General features: G+C 49.7%; 1 protein-coding gene across 1 annotated transcript; it reads right to left on the bottom strand.

Annotated features, from left to right (window-relative positions):
- Positions 1–911: 911 nt before the first annotated feature.
- Positions 912–20,192, bottom strand: LOC106596172 (leucine-rich repeat-containing protein 24). The gene is made up of 7 exons (XM_045714334.2): positions 20,089–20,192; positions 17,342–17,504; positions 16,152–16,430; positions 12,738–12,906; positions 8,342–8,499; positions 5,539–6,216; positions 912–2,015 (listed from the first exon to the last, which is right to left on the bottom strand). The coding sequence occupies exons 1-7, from the start codon at positions 20,190–20,192 to the stop codon at positions 1,716–1,718; spliced, it is 1,851 nt and encodes a 616-aa protein (XP_045570290.2). The 3' UTR covers positions 912–1,715.
- Between the last annotated feature and the right edge of the window lie 376 nt (positions 20,193–20,568).

Consider the following 20,568-nt stretch of genomic DNA (forward strand, 5'->3'; position numbering starts at 1 on the left):
CAAGCTTGCAGACGACACAACAGTAGTGGGTAGCTTGATTACCAACAATGACGAGACACCCTACAGGGAGGAGGTGAGGGTCCTGGCGGAGTGGTGCCAGGAAAATAACATTTCCCTCAATGTTAACAAATCGAAGGAGCTGATCGTAGACTTCAGGAAACAGCAGAGAAAGCACACCCCTATCCACATCAACAGGACCGCAGTGGAGAAAGTGAAAAGCTTCAAGTTCCTCGGTGTCCACATCACCAACGACCTGAAATGGTCCACCCACACAGAGTGTGGTGAAGAAGGATAAACAGCACCTCTTCAACTTCAGGAGGCTGAAGAAAATCGGCTTGGCTCCCGAAGACCCTCACAAACTTTTACATATGCACAATTGAGAGCGTCCTGTCGGGCTGTATCACCGCCTGGTACGGCAATTGCACCGCCTGGTACGGCAACTGCACCGCCTGGTATGGCAACTGCACCGCCCGCAACCACAGGGTTCTCCAGAGGGTGGTGCGGTCTTCCCAACGCATCACCGGGGGCAAACTAGCTGCCCTCCAGGACACCTACAACACCTGATGTCACAGGAAGGCCAAAAAGATAATCAAGGACAACAACCACCCGAGCCACTGCTTGTTCACCCCACTATCATCCAGAAGGCGAGGTCAGTACAGGTCCATCAAAGCTGGGACCGAGAGACTGAAAAACAGCTTCTATCTCAAGGCCATCAGACTGTTAATAAACAGCCATCACTAACTCAGAGAGGCTGCAGCCCACATGGAGACCCAATCACTAGCCGGCTACTCAACCTGCACATTAGAGGCTGCTGCCCTATATACAGAGACATGGAACACTGGTCACTTTAATAATGGAACACTGGTCACTTTAATAATGTTTACATACTGCTTTACTCATCTCATATGTATTTACTGTCTTCTATTCTACTGTATTTTAGTCAATGCCACTCCAACATTGCTCGTCCTAATATTTATATATTTCTTAACCATTATTTTACCTTAGATTTGTGTGTATTGTTGTGAATTGTTAGATATTACTGTTACTTTCGTTACTTATCATGTTTTGTATGTTTTGTGGACCCCAGGAAGAGCAGCTAATGGGGTTCCATATAAATAAACATACTAACCTTCCCTGGTATTGGTAATGGTCAGAGGTTATCATGTTTTAGAGGAATGGTCTTAGAAGCGTCTAACTTTCTCACTCATCATTATTCACGATTCATTTATGATTATCTGTAATCATGGGAACAACAAAATTCACGTAGAAGTGTTCAGAAACATCTTATTTACAATAAAAGTGACTCCAAAAATGACACAATACATTATTTACCATTCATTTCTATTGGGCACAAAATAATCTGAAACACAACCAAAACAAACAGCAAATGCATCCCAGTTTGTAGAGTCAGAAAGTTGATGCAATCATTGCATTTTAGCAATATGGGACCAAATACTAAACTTTTGACTAAATGTAAAATGTAAAACACTATAAAATAAATTCTTTAAATATGTATGACACCTTCAAATGGGGGGGACTAGATACATAAAATACATTCATCTCTAAACGGTAAAACAGTTTTGCATGAAAATGTCCCACGAATAAAAAGGTGACATTCTGTACTGTCACCTCCATATAAAACATTTGATCTTAAGTCCAAAATGTTGGAGTACAAAGCCAAATGAAAAGTTTTAGCTTCACTGTGTTTAACAATCCTATTTAGAGTATTTTATAGGATTTTTTGGGGGGGGGGCACAATGTAAAAGGTTCTTTACCTTCCTAACCTGGGCATGAATAACTTCCTGTAGTACCAGCGCCGCCTGCTGATTGGCTAGGAGTCCTGCATGTGTTGGCAGGGCGGGGCCAGGGCAGGAGCAGTTGTGGATGGACGTCATCTGTCCAGCGTCGTCACGGTACTCTTCCAGCTGAGAGAAGGTGGTGGGCCCGTCTGAGTAGTTATTAACGTACAATATCCTCTCTTCCTTACTGCTGCTTCTACTACTGCTGCAGAATGGCTGGTAATACAACAACACAACAAATTAACGTATTAACACAACACACAATTCTCTACCTTTGGCACAACCTTCACAACTAAAATCTATTGTGTTCAAATGAAAAGCAACACTGTTCAACAAGCTAAGCTCAATTACCAATTTTATCACTTTCTCTCTTCTCATCTGCAAACACGAATTGCTTAAATGTTCACTTTGCAATCAGACCTTTGGTGTGGATAAAAAGGCCACAGTGTCACGTCCTGACCAGTAAAGGGGGTTATTTGTTATTGTAGTTTGGTCAGGGCGTGGCAGGGGGTGTTTGTTTTATGTGTTTCGGGGCTTTTGGTTTATGTTCTATGTTAGTATATTTCTATGTTTGTTCTAGTGTGTCTATTTCTATGTTTAAGTTTCTTGGGTTGACCTTCAATTGGAGGCAGCTGTTCCTCGTTGTCTCTAATTGAAGGCCCTATTTAGTAGGGGTGTTTGTTCCTGTGTTTTGTGGGTGGTTGTTTCCTGTTTTGTGTATGTTGCACCTGACAGGACTGTTTACGGTCGTTTTGTTGTTTTGTTGTTTGAGAGTTTAATAAAAGTAAATATGAGCGAGACACACACCACGTCTTGGTCCCCATTAGACGACCCACGTTACAGACAGCATCTGTTTACAGATGAACAGCAGGCTGGTAGAACCCGTCTGTTTACAGACGAACAGGAGGATGGTAGAACCCGTCTGTTTACAGACGAACAGGAGGCTGGTAGAACCCGTCTGTTTACAGACGAACAGGAGGCTGGTAGAACCCGTCTGTTTACAGACGAACAGCAGGCTGCCATGGTGCAAATGATAGTTGAAAATAATGTCATTAGACTGCGGGGAAATCCAACAACAGATGATTGAAAAACCCCCTGCCATCTTCCATAACATCAGAGTGAGTTTATCAACCACAGCATCCTTCAGAAACACCATCTCTGGATGAAGCAAATCTACAGAGTCCCGTTTTGAAAGGAATTCCCGAAGAGTGAAGGATAAACGGTACGGAATATGTTCAAGTAATTAATGTACTAGCGTTACCCTCTTAAAAACATTAGACTCATTGATGTTGCCAGTGAACTTTACTGTACAATATTTACAGTATGTACTGTCATTTCAGATAATCCTGGAGTTGGATGTCCGTCCCGTCGCCCCAGGAACTCATATTCATAGATGAGGCTGGATTCGATTCAGCGAAGACGAGGGTGACGAGGAAGGAACGTCATTGGTCAACGCGCCAATCATTGAGGTACCTGGCCAGCGCGGGGGGAAATGTTCCCCATATGCACAGCTACGTTGGCATTTTTTTACTGTATGTGTGCATACAGTATGCTGTTAGAGTCATGTTGAAATATAAAACTTTGATTTTTGCATTTGTGTTCCTTTCTTGTTTGAGAAAACACACAAACAATATACAGTATAACAATATCTTAGTCTTTACACCGAAATAGATTCTAATAGTACATTTACATTTTTTTACATTTAATTGTACATTTTACACATAGTAGTGTTTTGAATATGTCCCATTAGTGTGATCTCAGTTGTCACTAAGTTAGATTAATTTGGTGTGTGTGTGTGTGTGTGTGTGTGTGTGTGTGTGTGTGTGTGTGTGTGTGTGTGTGTGTGTGTGTGTGTGTGTGTGTGTGTGTGTGTGTGTGTGTGTGTGTCTGTGTGTGTGTGTGTGTCATTTCTACGTAAAGTTTCATTTTGAGCAGAGACTGATTGCTGTGTTTTTATTTTTGCAGATGTCTGTGGGGTTGAAAAGGGAGAAACTGTTTTTGTGATTTGTGTTTAAAGTTTTTAGTATTTGAGATGTAGTTTCAGCAAACGGGGAAAACTGTAATACATTGGGGAACAATTGGGGAAAACTGTAATACATGAACACAACACATATTAATAACACATATTAATACATACTGAAGGGTGTATTGAGTAGTATGCAGTTAGTACTACATACTGAAGGGTGTATTGAGTAGTATGCAGTTAGTACTACATACTGAAGGGTGTATTGAGTAGTATGCAGGTAGTACTACATACTGAAGGGTGTACTGAGTAGTATGCAGTTAGTATTACATACTGAAGGGTGTACTGAGTAGTACGCAGGTAGTACTACATACTGAAGGGTGTATTGAGTAGTACGCAGTTAGTACTACATACTGAAGGGTGTATTGAGTAGTATGCAGTTAGTACTACATACTGAAGGGTGTATTGAGTAGTATGCAGTTAGTATTACATACTGAAAGGTGTATTGAGTAGTACGCAGGTAGCACTACATACTGAAGGGTGTACTGAGTAGTATGCAGTTAGTACTACATACTGAAGGGTGTACTGAGTAGTATACAGTTAGTACTACATACTGAAGGGTGTACTGAGTAGTATGCAGTTAGTACTACATACTGAAGGGTGTATTGAGTAGTATGCAGGTAGTACTACATACTGAATGGTGTATTGAGTAGTACACAGTTAGTACTACATACTGAAGGGTGTACTGAGTAGTACACAGGTAGTACTACATACTGAAGGGTGTAATAATTAGTACTACATACTGAAGGGTGTACTGAGTAGTATGCAGGTAGTACTACATACTGAAGGGTGTACTGAGTAGTATGCAGTTAGTACTACATACTGAAGGGTGTATTGAGTAGTATGCAGGTAGTACTACATACTGAAGGGTGTATTGAGTAGGTCGCAAGTAGTACTACATACTGAAGGGTGTACTGAGTAGTATGCAGTTAGTACTACATACTGAAGGGTGTATTGAGTAGTATGCAGGTAGTAATACATACTGAAGGGTGTAATAATTAGTACTACATACTGAAGGGTGTACTGAGTAGTATGCAGGTAGTACTACATACTGAAGGGTGTACTGAGTAGTATGCAGTTAGTACTACATACTGAAGGGTGTATTGAGTAGTATGCAGGTAGTACTACATACTGAATGGTGTATTGAGTAGTACACAGTTAGTACTACATACTGAAGGGTGTACTGAGTAGTACACAGGTAGTACTACATACTGAAGGGTGTAATAATTAGTACTACATACTGAAGGGTGTACTGAGTAGTATGCAGGTAGTACTACATACTGAAGGGTGTACTGAGTAGTATGCAGTTAGTACTACATACTGAAGGGTGTATTGAGTAGTATGCAGGTAGTACTACATACTGAAGGGTGTATTGAGTAGGTCGCAAGTAGTACTACATACTGAAGGGTGTACTGAGTAGTATGCAGTTAGTACTACATACTGAAGGGTGTATTGAGTAGTATGCAGGTAGTAATACATACTGAAGGGTGTACTGAGTAGTATGCAGTTAGTACTACATACTGAAGGGTGTATTGAGTAGTACGCAGGTAGTACTACATACTGAAGGGTGTATTGAGTAGTACGCAGGTAGTACTACATACTGAAGGGTGTATTGAGTAGTACGCAGGTAGTACTACATACTGAAGGGTGTATTGAGTAGTATGCAGTTAGTACTACATACTGAAGGGTGTATTGAGTACTAAGACATGTCCAGACCTGTTTGTGTTGCTGCTGGCGACTGTAGATCAGAAGGACTAGCAGCAGAACGATCAGAACCAGCAGAGAGATGCTCGCTGCGATGACAGTCTGAGCGGCCGGGCCCAGAGCCGAGAAGTCCATACTGCCCATATCGTACAGGAGCTCCTGGCTAACCCCCACCTCCTCCCCCAGGTAGAGGGACGACGAGGAGGAGTGCAGCCGAGGCCAGAGCGCGGTTGATGACGTCGTGTTGATGGCGAGGTGAAAGGTCATGTGGGCCACCCCACCAGGGTTCAAGGCCTCGCACACGTAGAGCCCGGCGTGAGCCACCGTCACGTTGCTTAGGAACAGCATTCCACTTCCTGTGTCCGGGTCGAAGCTCTCCATCTCTCCCCCTTCCACTTCCTCCTCTGTCAGCACGCCCATTGGCCCCCGCACATCCCTTGCTACCCCTCCTCCTCTTCCTCCTCTCCTCTTCACCCCCTCTTCTCCCCTTTCCTGTCTCCTCGTGTCCCCGTCTCCTCCCAGCTCCTGCAGCTGTCCTCTGGGCCCTAGCAGGGCCCTGCCCTGGGAGATCTTTCTCCAGGTGACCAGGGGCCGGGGGAATCCAGAGGCCTGGCAGGCCACTCTGAGACTCTCTCCCAGCTGCACGGTGAGTTGGCTGGGCTCCAGGTGTAAAACAGGAGGGATACACACCTGTGGGATCAAGACCAACATGGATGACATGTGGACGAACGTGTACAGGTGTGTGTGTGTGTGTGTGTGTGTGCTGGGATGTGTGTGTTTGTATTTCTCTGTGTGAGTGTGTGTACAGGTGTGTGTGTGTGTGTGTGTGTGTGTGTGTGTGTGTGTGTGTGTGTGTGTGTGTGTGTGTGTGTGTGTGTGTGTGTGTGTGTGTGTACAGGTGTGTGTGTGTGTGTGTGTGTGTGTGTACAGGTGTGTGTGTGTGTGTACAGGTGTGTGTGTGTGTGTGTGTGTGTGTGTGTACAGGTGTGTGTGTGTGTGTGTGTACAGGTGTGTGTGTGTGTGTACAGGTGTGTGTACAGGTGTGTGTGTGTGTGTGTGTGTGTGTGGTGTGTGTGTGTGTGTGTGTGTGTGTGTGTGTGTGTGTGTGTGTGTATACAGGTGTGTGTGTGTGTGTGTGTGTGTGTGTGTGTGTGTGTGTGTGTGTGTGTGTGTGTGTGTGTGTGTGTGTACAGGTGTGTGTGTGTGTGTGTGTGTGTGTGTGTGTGTGTGTGTGTGTGTGTGTGTGTGTACAGGTGTGTGTGTGTGTGTGTACAGGTGTGTGTGTGTACAGGTGTGTGTGTACAGGTGTGTGTACAGGTGTGTGTGTACAGGTGTGTGTGTGTGTGTGTGTACGTGTGTGTGTGTACGTGTGTGTGTGTGTGTGTGTGTGTACGTGTGTGTACAGGTGTGTACAGGTGTGTGTGTGTGTGTGTGTGTACAGGTGTGTGTGTACAGGTGTGTGTGTGTGTAGTACAGGTGTGTGTGTGTGTGTGTGTAGTACAGGTGTGTGTGTGTGTGTGTGTGTGTACAGGTGTGTGTGTGTGTGTGTGTGTGTACAGGTGTGTGTGTGTGTGTGTGTGTGTGTGTGTGTGTGTGTACAGGTGTGTGTGTGTGTGTGTGTGTGTGTGTGTGTACAGGTGTGTGTGTGTGTGTGTACAGGTGTGTGTGTGTGTGTGTGTGTGTGTACAGGTGTGTGTGTGTGTGTGTGTGTGTGTGTGTGTGTGTGTGTGTGTGTGTACAGGTGTGTGTGTGTGTGTGTGTGTGTGTGTGTGTACAGGTGTGTGTGTGTGTGTGTGTGTGTGTGTGTGTGTACAGGTGTGTGTGTGTGTGTGTGTACAGGTGTGTGTGTGTGTGTACAGGTGTGTGTACAGGTGTGTGTGTGTGTGTGTGTGTGTGTGTGTGTGTGTGTGTGTGTGTGTGTGTGTGTGTGTGTGTATACAGGTGTGTGTGTGTGTGTGTGTGTGTGCTGGGATGTGTGTGTTTGTATTTCTCTGTGTGAGTGTGTGTACAGGTGTGTGTGTGTGTGTGTGTGTGTGTGTGTGTGTGTGTGTGTGTGTGTGTGTGTGTACGTGTGTGTGTGTGTGTGTGTGTGTGTGTGTGTACAGGTGTGTGTGTGTGTGTGTACAGGTGTGTGTGTGTGTGTGTACAGGTGTGTGTGTGTGTACAGGTGTGTGTGTGTGTACAGGTGTGTGTGTGTGTACAGGTGTGTGTGTACAGGTGTGTGTGTACAGGTGTGTGTGTGTGTGTGTACAGGTGTGTGTGTGTGTGTGTACAGGTGTGTGTGTGTGTATGTGTGTGTACAGGTGTGTGTGTACGTGTGTGTGTGTGTACGTGTGTGTACAGGTGTGTGTGTGTGTGTGTACAGGTGTGTGTGTGTGTGTACAGGTGTGTGTGTGTGTGTGTACAGGTGTAGGTGTGTGTGTGTGTGTGTGTGTGTGTGTGTGTGTGTGTGTGTGTGTGTGTGTGTGTGTGTGTGTGTGTGTACAGGTGTGTGTGTGTGTGTGTGTACAGGTGTGTGTGTGTGTGTACAGGTGTGTGTGTGTGTGTGTGTGTACAGGTGTGTGTGTGTGTACAGGTGTGTGTGTGTGTGTGTAGTACAGGTGTGTTTGTAGTACAGGTGTGTGTGTGTGTACAGGTGTGTGTGTGTACAGGTGTGTGTGTGTACAGGTGTGTGTGTGTACAGGTGTGTGTGTGTACAGGTGTGTGTGTGTGTGTACAGGTGTGTGTGTGTGTGTGTACAGGTGTGTGTGTGTGTGTGTACAGGTGTGTGTGTGTGTGTGTGTGTGTGTGTGTGTATAGGCGTGTGTGTACAGACCAGGCTGTTAGCTGCCACCTCCAACAGACTGAGGTATGCCAGGCGAGGGGGTTCGGCACACAGCAGACGGCGCTCCGACCAGCTCAGAAACCTCTGACCCTCAGCGTCGATCCACGACCTCAGCCAGTGGAGAGCACAGTCACACCGCCACGGGTTCTCTGTAGAGGAGGGTTAATGTCATTCTGTCTCAGTTCAGTCACCCCGCCACGGGTTCTCTATAGAGGAGGGTTAATGTCATTCTGTCTCAGTTCAGTCACCCCGCCACGGGTTCTCTATAGAGGAGGGTTAATGTCATTCTGTCTCAGTTCAGTCACCCCGCCACGGGTTCTCTGTAGAGGAGGGTTAATGTCATTCTGTCTCAGTTCAGTCACCCCGCCACGGGTTCTCTGTAGAGGAGGGTTAATGTCATTCTGTCTCAGTTCAGTCACCCTGCCACGGGTTCTCTGTAGAGGAGGGTTAATGTCATTCTGTCTCAGTTCAGTCACCCTGCCACGGGTTCTCTATAGAGGAGGGTTAATGTCATTCTGTCTCAGTTCAGTCACCCTGCCACGGGTTCTCTGTAGAGGAGGGTTAATGTCATTCTGTCTCAGTTCAGTCACCCCGCCATGGGTTCTCTGTAGAGGAGGGTTAATGTCATTCTGTCTCAGTTCAGTCACCCTGCCACGGGTTCTCTGTAGAGGAGGGTTAATGTCATTCTGTCTCAGTTCAGTCACCCCGCCACGGGTTCTCTGTAGAGGAGGGTTAATGTCATTCTGTCTCAGTTCAGTCACCCTGCCACGGGTTCTCTGTAGAGGAGGGTTAATGTCATTCTGTCTCAGTTCAGTCACCCTGCCACGGGTTCTCTGTAGAGGAGGGTTAATGTCATTCTGTCTCAGTTCAGTCACCCCGCCACGGGTTCTCTATAGAGGAGGGTTAATGTCATTCTGTCTCAGTTCAGTCACCCCGCCACGGGTTCTCTGTAGAGGAGGGTTAATGTCATTCTGTCTCAGTTCAGTCACCCCGCCACGGGTTCTCTGTAGAGGAGGGTTAATGTCATTCTGTCTCAGTTCAGTCACCCCGCCACGGGTTCTCTGTAGAGGAGGGTTAATGTCATTCTGTCTCAGTTCAGTCACCCCGCCACGGGTTCTCTGTAGAGGAGGGTTAATGTCATTCTGTCTCAGTTCAGTCACCCTGCCACGGGTTCTCTATAGAGGAGGGTTAATGTCATTCTGTCTCAGTTCAGTCACACCGCCACTGGTTCTCTATAGAGGAGGGTTAATGTCATTCTGTCTCAGTTCAGTCACCCCGCCACGGGTTCTCTGTAGAGGAGGGTTAATGTCATTCTGTCTCAGTTCAGTCACCCCGCCACGGGTTCTCTATAGAGGAGGGTTAATGTCATTCTGTCTCAGTTCAGTCACACCGCCACGGGTTCTCTGTAGAGGAGGGTTAATGTCATTCTGTCTCAGTTCAGTCACCCCGCCACGGGTTCTCTGTAGAGGAGGGTTAATGTCATTCTGTCTCAGTTCTGTCACACCGCCACGAGTTCTCTATAGAGGAGGGTTAATGTCATTCTGTCTCAGTTCAGTCACACCGCCACGAGTTCTCTATAGAGGAGGGTTAATGTCATTCTGTCTCAGTTCAGTCACCCCGCCACGGGTTCTCTGTAGAGGAGGGTTAATGTCATTCTGTCTCAGTTCAGTCACCCCGCCACGGGTTCTCTATAGAGGAGGGTTAATGTCATTCTGTCTCAGTTCAGTCACCCTGCCACGGGTTCTCTGTAGAGGAGGGTTAATGTCATTCTGTCTCAGTTCAGTCACCCCGCCACGGGTTCTCTATAGAGGAGGGTTAATGTCATTCTGTCTCAGTTCAGTCACCCTGCCACGGGTTCTCTATAGAGGAGGGTTAATGTCATTCTGTCTCAGTTCTGTCACACCGCCACGAGTTCTCTATAGAGGAGGGTTAATGTCATTCTGTCTCAGTTCAGTCACCCCGCCACGGGTTCTCTATAGAGGAGGGTTAATGTCATTCTGTCTCAGTTCAGTCACACTGCCACGGGTTCTCTGTAGAGGAGGGTTAATGTCATTCTGTCTCAGTTCAGTCACCCCGCCACGGGTTCTCTGTAGAGGAGGGTTAATGTCATTCTGTCTCAGTTCAGTCACCCTGCCACGGGTTCTCTGTAGAGGAGGGTTAATGTCATTCTGTCTCAGTTCAGTCACCCCGCCACGGGTTCTCTATAGAGGAGGGTTAATGTCATTCTGTCTCAGTTCAGTCACCCCGCCACGGGTTCTCTGTAGAGGAGGGTTAATGTCATTCTGTCTCAGTTCAGTCACCCCGCCACGGGTTCTCTGTAGAGGAGGGTTAATGTCATTCTGTCTCAGTTCAGTCACCCTGCCACGGGTTCTCTGTAGAGGAGGGTTAATGTCATTCTGTCTCAGTTCAGTCACCCCGCCACGGGTTCTCTATAGAGGAGGGTTAATGTCATTCTGTCTCAGTTCAGTCACCCCGCCACGGGTTCTCTGTAGAGGAGGGTTAATGTCATTCTGTCTCAGTTCAGTCACCCCGCCACGGGTTCTCTATAGAGGAGGGTTAATGTCATTCTGTCTCAGTTCAGTCACCCCGCCACGGGTTCTCTGTAGAGGAGGGTTAATGTCATTCTGTCTCAGTTCAGTCACCCCGCCACGGGTTCTCTGTAGAGGAGGGTTAATGTCATTCTGTCTCAGTTCAGTCACCCCGCCACGGGTTCTCTGTAGAGGAGGGTTAATGTCATTCTGTCTCAGTTCAGTCACCCCGCCACGGGTTCTCTGTAGAGGAGGGTTAATGTCATTCTGTCTCAGTTCAGTCACCCTGCCACGGGTTCTCTGTAGAGGAGGGTTAATGTCATTCTGTCTCAGTTCAGTCACACCGCCACTGGTTCTCTATAGAGGAGGGTTAATGTCATTCTGTCTCAGTTCAGTCACCCCGCCACGGGTTCTCTGTAGAGGAGGGTTAATGTCATTCTGTCTCAGTTCAGTCACCCCGCCACGGGTTCTCTATAGAGGAGGGTTAATGTCATTCTGTCTCAGTTCAGTCACCCTGCCACGGGTTCTCTATAGAGGAGGGTTAATGTCATTCTGTCTCAGTTCAGTCACACCGCCACTGGTTCTCTATAGAGGAGGGTTAATGTCATTCTGTCTCAGTTCTGTCACACCGCCACGGGTTCTCTATAGAGGAGGGTTAATGTCATTCTGTCTCAGTTCAGTCACCCCGCCACGGGTTCTCTGTAGAGGAGGGTTAATGTCATTCTGTCTCAGTTCAGTCACACCGCCACGAGTTCTCTATAGAGGAGGGTTAATGTCATTCTGTCTCAGTTCAGTCACCCTGCCACAGGTTCTCTGTAGAGGAGGGTTAATGTCATTCTGTCTCAGTTCAGTCACCCTGCCACGGGTTCTCTGTAGAGGAGGGTTAATGTCATTCTGTCTCAGTTCTGTCACACCGCCACGGGTTCTCTATAGAGGAGGGTTAATGTCATTCTGTCTCAGTTCAGTCACACCGCCACGGGTTCTCTGTAGAGGAGGGTTAATGTCATTCTGTCTCAGTTCAGTCACCCCGCCACGGGTTCTCTGTAGAGGAGGGTTAATGTCATTCTGTCTCAGTTCTGTCACACCGCCACGAGTTCTCTATAGAGGAGGGTTAATGTCATTCTGTCTCAGTTCAGTCACACCGCCACGAGTTCTCTATAGAGGAGGGTTAATGTCATTCTGTCTCAGTTCAGTCACCCCGCCACGGGTTCTCTGTAGAGGAGGGTTAATGTCATTCTGTCTCAGTTCAGTCACCCCGCCACGGGTTCTCTATAGAGGAGGGTTAATGTCATTCTGTCTCAGTTCAGTCACACTGCCACGGGTTCTCTGTAGAGGAGGGTTAATGTCATTCTGTCTCAGTTCAGTCACCCCGCCACGGGTTCTCTGTAGAGGAGGGTTAATGTCATTCTGTCTCAGTTCAGTCACCCCGCCACGGGTTCTCTATAGAGGAGGGTTAATGTCATTCTGTCTCAGTTCTGTCACACCGCCACGAGTTCTCTATAGAGGAGGGTTAATGTCATTCTGTCTCAGTTCAGTCACCCTGCCACGGGTTCTCTGTAGAGGAGGGTTAATGTCATTCTGTCTCAGTTCAGTCACCCTGCCACGGGTTCTCTGTAGAGGAGGGTTAATGTCATTCTGTCTCAGTTCACAGTCAGTTGTGTTTAACGTGACGTTCCAGTCCATCTGTTTTTGTCGTTAGTGAAATCGACATCAGTAGACTGCTAACAGCTTTCTCTTCCTGTCCCTGTCCCCTCCGATCACAAACCCACATGACCACCCTATTGGACAACGTACAAACTAGTGGCAACATTTAACAAGCTAGCTACGGAGGGAGTTTTAGGGCACGCCCTTCCATGTACCTGTGACTCTGAGGACCTGCAGGCTGACGAGGGGCCGTATGGAAGCTGGTCCGAGAGTGTGTAGCTGGTTCCTGCTGAGGTCCAGGAGAGCCAGAGAGGAGAGTCCAGACAGAGCTTGGTCACCCAGCACCTCTATACTGTTCTCCTGGAGGTGTAGCTCCTGTAGACTCTGTGGGGGGGTAGAGGTTAGGGGTCAGGTGTAGACTCTGTGGGGGGATAGAGGTTAGGGGTCAGGTGTAGACTCTATGGGGGGGATAGAGGTTAGGGGTCAGGTGTAGACTCTGTTGGGGGATAGAGGTTAGGGGTCAGGTGTAGACTCTATGGGGGGATAGAGGTTAGGGGTCAGGTGTAGTCTCTGTGGGGGGGTTAGAGGTTAGGGGTCAGGTGTAGACTCTGTGGGGGGGATAAAGGTTAGGGGTCAGGTGTAGACCCTGTGGGGGGGGATAGAGGTTAGGGGTCAGGTGTAGACTCTGTGGGGGGATAGAGGTTAGGGGTCAGGTGTAGTCTCTGTGGGGGGATAGAGGTTAGGGGTCAGGTGTAGACTCTGTGGGGGGATAGAGGTTAGGGGTCAGGTGTAGACTCTGTGGGGGGGGATAGAGGTTAGGGGTCAGGTGTAGACTCTGTGGGGGGATAGAGGTTAGGGGTCAGGTGTAGACTCTATGGGGGGATAGAGGTTAGGGGTCAGGTGTAGTCTCTGTGGGGGGGTTAGAGGTTAGGGGTCAGGTGTAGACTCTGTGGGGGGATAGAGGTTAGGGGTCAGGTGTAGACTCTGTGGGGGGATAGAGGTTAGGGGTCAGGTGTAGACTCTGTGGGGGGGGATAGAGGTTAGGGGTCAGGTGTAGACTCTATGGGGGGGATAGAGGTTAGGGGTCAGGTGTAGACTCTGTGGGGGGATAGAGGTTAGGGGTCAGGTGTAGACTCTGTGGGGGGATAGAGGTTAGGGGTCAGGTGTAGACTCTGTGGGGGGATAGAGGTTAGGGGTCAGGTGTAGACTCTGTGGGGGGATAGAGGTTAGGGGTCAGGTGTAGACTCTGTGGGGGGATAGAGGTTAGGGGTCAGGTGAAGACTCTGTGGGGGGGGGGGGGGATAGAGGTTAGGGGTCAGGTGTAGACTCTGTGGGGGGATAGAGGTTAGGGGTCAGGTGTAGACTCTATGGGGGGGATAGAGGTTAGGGGTCAGGTGTAGACTCTGTTGGGGGATAGAGGTTAGGGGTCAGGTGTAGACTCTATGGGGGGATAGAGGTTAGGGGTCAGGTGTAGTCTCTGTGGGGGGGTTAGAGGTTAGGGGTCAGGTGTAGACTCTGTGGGGGGGATAAAGGTTAGGGGTCAGGTGTAGACCCTGTGGGGGGGGATAGAGGTTAGGGGTCAGGTGTAGACTCTGTGGGGGGATAGAGGTTAGGGGTCAGGTGTAGTCTCTGTGGGGGGATAGAGGTTAGGGGTCAGGTGTAGACTCTGTGGGGGGATAGAGGTTAGGGGTCAGGTGTAGACTCTGTGGGGGGGATAGAGGTTAGGGGTCAGGTGTAGACTCTGTGGGGGGATAGAGGTTAGGGGTCAGGTGTAGACTCTATGGAGGGATAGAGGTTAGGGGTCAGGTGTAGTCTCTGTGGGGGGGGATAGAGGTTAGGGGTCAGGTGTAGACTCTGTGGGGGGATAGAGGTTAGGGGTCAGGTGTAGACTCTGTGGGGGGATAGAGGTTAGGGGTCAGGTGTAGACTCTGTGGGGGGGGATAGAGGTTAGGGGTCAGGTGTAGACTCTATGGGGGGGATAGAGGTTAGGGGTCAGGTGTAGACTCTGTGGGGGGATAGAGGTTAGGGGTCAGGTGTAGACTCTGTGGGGGGATAGAGGTTAGGGGTCAGGTGTAGACTCTGTGGGGGGGGATAGAGGTTAGGGGTCAGGTGTAGACTCTGTGGGGGGATAGAGGTTAGGGGTCAGGTGTAGACTCTGTGGGGGGATAGAGGTTAGGGGTCAGGTGAAGACTCTGTGGGGGGGGGGGGGATAGAGGTTAGGGGTCAGGTGTAGACTCTATGGGGGGGATAGAGGTTAGGGGTCAGGTGTAGACTCTGTGGGGGGATAGAGGTTAGGGGTCAGGTGTAGACTCTGTGGGGGGATAGAGGTTAGGGGTCAGGTGTAGACTCTGTGGGGGGATAGAGGTTAGGGGTCAGGTGTAGACTCTGTGGGGGGATAGAGGTTAGGGGTCAGGTGTAGACTCTGTGGGGGGATAGAGGTTAGGGGTCAGGTGAAGACTCTGTGGGGGGGGGGGGATAGAGGTTAGGGGTCAGGTGTAGACTCTATGGGGGGATAGAGGTTAGGGGTCAGGTGTAGACTCTGTGGGGGGATAGAGGTTAGGGGTCAGGTGTAGACTCTGTGGGGGGATAGAGGTTAGGGGTCAGGTGTAGACTCTGTGGGGGGATAGAGGTTAGGGGTCAGGTGTAGACTCTGTGGGGGGATAGAGGTTATAGAAGGGGTTCTGTAGGGTTAACCCTCTACAGTCTAATCCCGGTCTAAACCGGGGGGAGGGGGGTTCTGTAGGGTTAACCCTCTACAGTCTAATCCCGGTCTAAACCGGGGGAGGGGGCGGGGTAACATATGGAATTGTTTTAAGATGTTCCTACCAGTGATGATTTAGCTATTTGATTTAAATATCTATAGCTTTAACAGACATGGATGTGGACTTTTCTATTATTATTAACTAGATTTCCACAATGGGGCACAAACATTGTAGGCCAGGGGTTAAGGGTTAAGGGCCAAGGTTCAAGGGTTAAGGGCCAAGGGCCAAGGTTCAAGGGTTAAGGGCCAAGGGCCAAGGTTCAAGGGTTAAGGGCCAAGGGTTAAGGGCCAAGGGTTAGGGGCCAAGGGTTAAGGGCCAAGGTTCAAGGGTTAAGGGCCAAGGGTTAAGGGCCAAGGGTTAAGGGTTAAGGGTTAAGGGCTAAGGGCCAAGGGTTAAGGGTTAAGGGTTAAGGGTTAAGGGCCAAGGGTTAGGGGCCAAGGGTTAAGGGTTAAGGGTTAAGGGTTAAGGGTTAAGGGTTAAGGGTTAAGGGCTAAGGGCTAAGGGCCAAGGGTTAAGGGTTAAGGGCTAAGGGCCAAGGGTTAAGGGCCAAGGGTTAAGGGCCAAGGGTTAAGGGTTAAGGGCCAAGGGTTAAGGGCCAAGGGTTAAGGGCCAAGGGTTAAGGGTTAAGGGCCAAGGGCCAAGGGTTAAGGGTTAAGGGCCAAGGGTTAAGGGCCAAGGGTTAAGGGTTAAGGGCCAAGGGCCAAGGGTTAAGGGCCAAGGGTTAAGGGCCAAGGGTTAAGGGTTAAAGGCCAAGGAACAAGGGTTAAGGGCCAAGGGTAGTGTTTCCTACTGATCTGTAGACCTATAAAGGTAATGTTTGTGTAGGGTTCAGGGGTTAGCGGTCAAGGGTCAAGGTTTGAGACTGACCTGCAGCCCAGTAAAAGTGTGATCATGCAGCCGTGTGATCTGATTGGCTGCCAGGTAGAGGATGCGGAGGTGGTCCAGGCCGGTGAAGGTGTCCGGGGTAAGCAGGTGGATGAGGTTCCCATTGAGGGCTAACTCTAGCAGCGGGCCCTGAGCCAGGAAAGCCCCAGGCTCCAAGGCTGAGATGCTGTTGTTCTGGAGATAGAGGTGGAGCAGCCGGCCCAGCCCTGACAGGTCCAAACGACGGATGTGGACGATAGCATTGTCCTGCAGGAATACTGTCTGGGAGGAGCAGAGCGACAGCCTGACATTACTACACACTCTGAGTCACATTACTACACTGAGGAGAACTTAGCTGCTGTAGTCTACCAGTCTACCAGTCTACCAGTCTACAGTCTACCAGTCTACCAGTCTACCAGTCTACAGTCTACCAGTCTACCAGTCTACCAGTCTACCAAGTCATTTAAAACGTCTTCGGGATCGGTGTCCCTTCCACGGGACGGTTGAGCTAACGTAGGCTAATGTGATTAGCATGAGGTTGTAAGACACAAGAACATTTCCCAGGATATAGACATATCTGATATGGGCAGAAAGCTTAAATTATTGTTAATCTAACTGTACTGTCCACTTTACAGTAGCTATTACAGTGAAATAATACCATGCTATTGTTTGAGGAGAGTTCACAGTTTTGAACATAAAAAGGTATTAATAACCAAATTAGGCACATTTGGGCAGTCTTGATACAACATTTTGAACAGAAATTCAATGGTTCTTTGGATCAGTTTAAAACTTTGCAATACACTGCTGCCATCTAGTGGCCAAAATCTAAATTGCACCTGGGCTGGAATAATAAATTATGGCCTTTCTCTTGCATTTTAAAGACGATGGTACAAAAAAATACAAAAGAACGGTTCGTTTTTTTCTTTGTATTATTTTTTACCAGATCTATTGTGTTATATTCTACTACATTCCTTTCACATTTCCATAAACTTCAAACTGTTTCCTTTCAAATGGTACCAAGAATATGCATATCCTTGCTTCAGGGCCTGAGCTACAGGCAGTTAGATTTGGGTATGTCATTTCAGGAGAAAACTGAAAGGGGCGGATCCTTAAGAAGTTTTAAAAAGCAACCTCAGTGTTTATGGGTTAGTGTGAGTACAGACACAAACCTGTGTATTACAATATATATTTACCTGTGTTGTGTCAGGAACTCTCTGTGGGATCTCTCGGAGTCCCAGAGATCCACACTCTACAGTCAGGCTGTAGCAGTGACATCCTGACGGACAGGCATCACAGGACAGGGGGAGGAGGAGGAGGAGGAGGGGCAGCCTGGGGAACTGAAGGAGAAACATCACACTGAGAGGAGAGGAGGAGGAGGAGAGGAGGGGAGGAGGAGGAGGAGGAAGAAGAGGAGAGGAGGAGGAGGAGAGGAGGAGGAGGAGGAGGCACAGAGGAGGAGGAGGAGGAGCAGAGGAGGAGGAGCAGGAGGAGGAGGAGGAGCAGGAGGAGGAGGAAGAGGAGGAGGGGAGGAGGAGGAGGAGGAGCAGAGGAGGAGGAGGAGCAGAGGAGGAGGAGGCACAGAGGAGGAGGAGCAGCAGAGGAGGAGGAGGAGGAGCAGAGGAGGAGGAGGGTCAGAGGAGGAGCGGAGGAGGAGGAAGAGGAGGAGGAGGAGCAGAGGAGGAGGAGGAGGATAGGAGGAGGAGGAGGAGGAGGAGCAGAGGAGGAGGAGGAGGAGGAGGAGGAGGAGGAGGAGGGTCAGAGGAGGAGCAGAGGAGGAGGAAGAGGAGGAGGAGGAGCAGAGGAGGAGGAGGAGAAGGAGGAGCAGAGGAGGAGCAGAGGAGGAGGAAGAGGAGGAGGAGGGGAGGGGCAGAGGAGGAGAAGCAGAGGAGGAGGAGGAGAAGCAGAGGAGGAGGAGCAGAGGAGGAGGAGGAGGAGCAGAGGAGGAGAGGAGGAGGAGGAGGAGGAGGAGGAGCAGAGGAGGAGAGGAGGAGAGGAGGAGGAGGAGGAGGAGGAGGAGCAGAGGAGAAGGAGGAGCAGAGGAGGAGGAGGAGGAGGAGCAGAGGAGGAGGAGGAGGAGAGGAGGAGGAGGAGAGGAGGAGCAGAGGAGGAGGAGGAGGAGCAGAGGAGGAGGAGAGGAGGAGGAGGAGGAGGGGGAGCAGAGGAGGAGGAGGAGGAGGAGGAGAGGAGGAGCAGAGGATGAGGAGGAGCAGAGGAGGAGGAGCAGAGGAGGAGGAGAAGGAGGAGCAGAGGAGGAGGAGAGGAGGAGCAGCAGCAGAGGAGGAGGAGGAGGAGGAGAGGTGGAGCAGAGGAGGAGGAGGAGGAGCAGAGGAGGAGGAGGAGGAGGAAGAGGAGGAGGAGCAGAGGAGGAGGAGGAGGAGGAGGAGCAGAGGAGGAGGAGAGGGGAGAGTAAAGAATGGGAGATCAACATTACCATAGAAAAAGTCTCCACAGTCTCCAAACCAACCTTGTTTCTAGTGATGCTCTACAAGGTGATCGTTAACCATGTTAATAGTGATGCAGTATCTAGGCTTCCTGTGGTCTAAGGAACTGCATCTCAGTGCTAGAGGCATCACTACAGACTCTGGTTCGATCCCGGGCTGTATCACAACTGGCCGTGATCGGGAGTACCATAGGGCGGCACAGAATTGGCCCAGCGTCAGCCTGGCTAGGGGAGGGTTTGGCCGGGGCAGGCTGTAGCTATTAAATAAGAATTTGTTCTTAACTGACTTGCCTAGTTAAATAAAGGCTAAATAAAAAATATATAAATAAATATAGACTTCTCCGCTCCTTTCTGCTCCTCTCCTCTCCTCAGTAAAACCAAGAGGTATACAGACCTCTCCTCTCTCTCTCTCTCTCTCTCTCTCTCTCTCTCTCTCTCTCTCTCTCTCTCTCTCTCTCTCTCTCTCTCCTCTCTTCTCTCCTCTTCTCAGTAAAACCAGGAGGTATACAGACCTCTCCTCTCTCTCTCTCTCTCTCTCTCTCTCTCTCTCTCTCTCCTCTCTTCTCTCCTCTTCTCAGTAAAACCAAGAGGTATACAGACCTCTCCTCTCTCTCTCTCTCTCTCTCTCTCTCTCTCTCTCTCTCTCTCTCTCTCTCTCTCTCTCTCTCTCTCTCTCTCTCTCCTCTCTTCTCTCCTCTTCTCAGTAAAACCAGGAGGTATACAGACTGCTCCTCTCTCTCTCTCCTCTCTCCTCTCCTCTCCTCAGTAAATCCAGGAGGTATATAGACTGCGCCTCTCCTCAGAGTCAGTATAATACTCCTGGCTTAGATCCTTTAGTTGGTCTGAGGAGAATTTGTTTCTACAGCAACAGAATTGTTGACTAAATGAGCTGTGAGAAGGATGTGAATGTTTAATTCAGTGTGTATTTACGAGCTGGAATCCACTAAGGTGACCTACTTAACATAACCAATCCTATCAGTCTCCCATGTAACATCAGACACACTGTGTCACGACTTCCTCCGAAGTCGGTCCCTCTCCTTGTCCTTCCTTCTCCTGGTCCCAGTGGGATCCGTCTCTCCCTTCCCCAGGAATACGATGAGACGGCTGGGAACTGCCAGGGGTTCCTCTTGCAGCTGGACTTATACCTGGCAACCGTCCACCCGGCTCCTTCGGGCCGTGAAAGGGTGCCCGCCCTCGTCTCGTGCCTCACCGGGAAAGCCCTGGAGTGGGCCAACACCGTGTGGAGAGAGGGAGATGTGGCGTTGGACCAGTTTGAGGAGTTCACCCGCCGCTTCCGGGCAGTCTTCGACCACCCGCCCGGTGGGTGAACGCCTCTTCCATCTGAGGCAGGGGACGAGGAGCTGAAGTTTCGGACCCTGGCTGCCGGCGCGGGATGGAACTACAGGGCCCTGATCGACCATTATCACTGCAGTCTGCGCTGCAGTCTACTGGATAACCTGCTGGCTACCCGCAAACGTTCAGATCGGGGTCTGTTGGTGCCATCCCCGAGCTACCCCCTCTCCGATACCCATGGAGCTGGGAGGGGCGGTGCTCAGGGAGGCCGGAGGGGGTTCCATCCCCAGCACCCCCTCTCCGATACCCATGGAGCTGGGAGGGGCGGTGCTCAGGGAGACCGGAGGGGGTTCCATCCCCCAGCACCCCCTCTCCGATACCCATGGAGCTGGGAGGGGCGGTGCGCAGGGAGAACGGAGGAGGTTCCAGCTTGTACACCATCTGTGCCGGTCGGTGCCGGGTTGGTTCCTCTGGGGATCGAGGCAGCAGGCAGGGAGTTCTGGCGTCACCCCAGGTGAGCCGGCACCATTCTCACCCACCTCTGTTGCACATATATTTGTGTATGTCACTTTTCCTGAGTTTTCCCCACATTCCCAGCATAAGGCGCTCGTCGATTCAGGCGTGGCTGGGAATTTTCTAGAAAGATCATTCGCCCTTAGTTTAGGGATCCCCATTGTTCCCGTGGCT

This window comes from Salmo salar, chromosome 03 (genome assembly GCF_965601325.2).
Source record: "Salmo salar chromosome 03, fSalSal1, whole genome shotgun sequence".
Taxonomy (NCBI): Eukaryota; Metazoa; Chordata; class Actinopteri; order Salmoniformes; family Salmonidae; genus Salmo; species Salmo salar.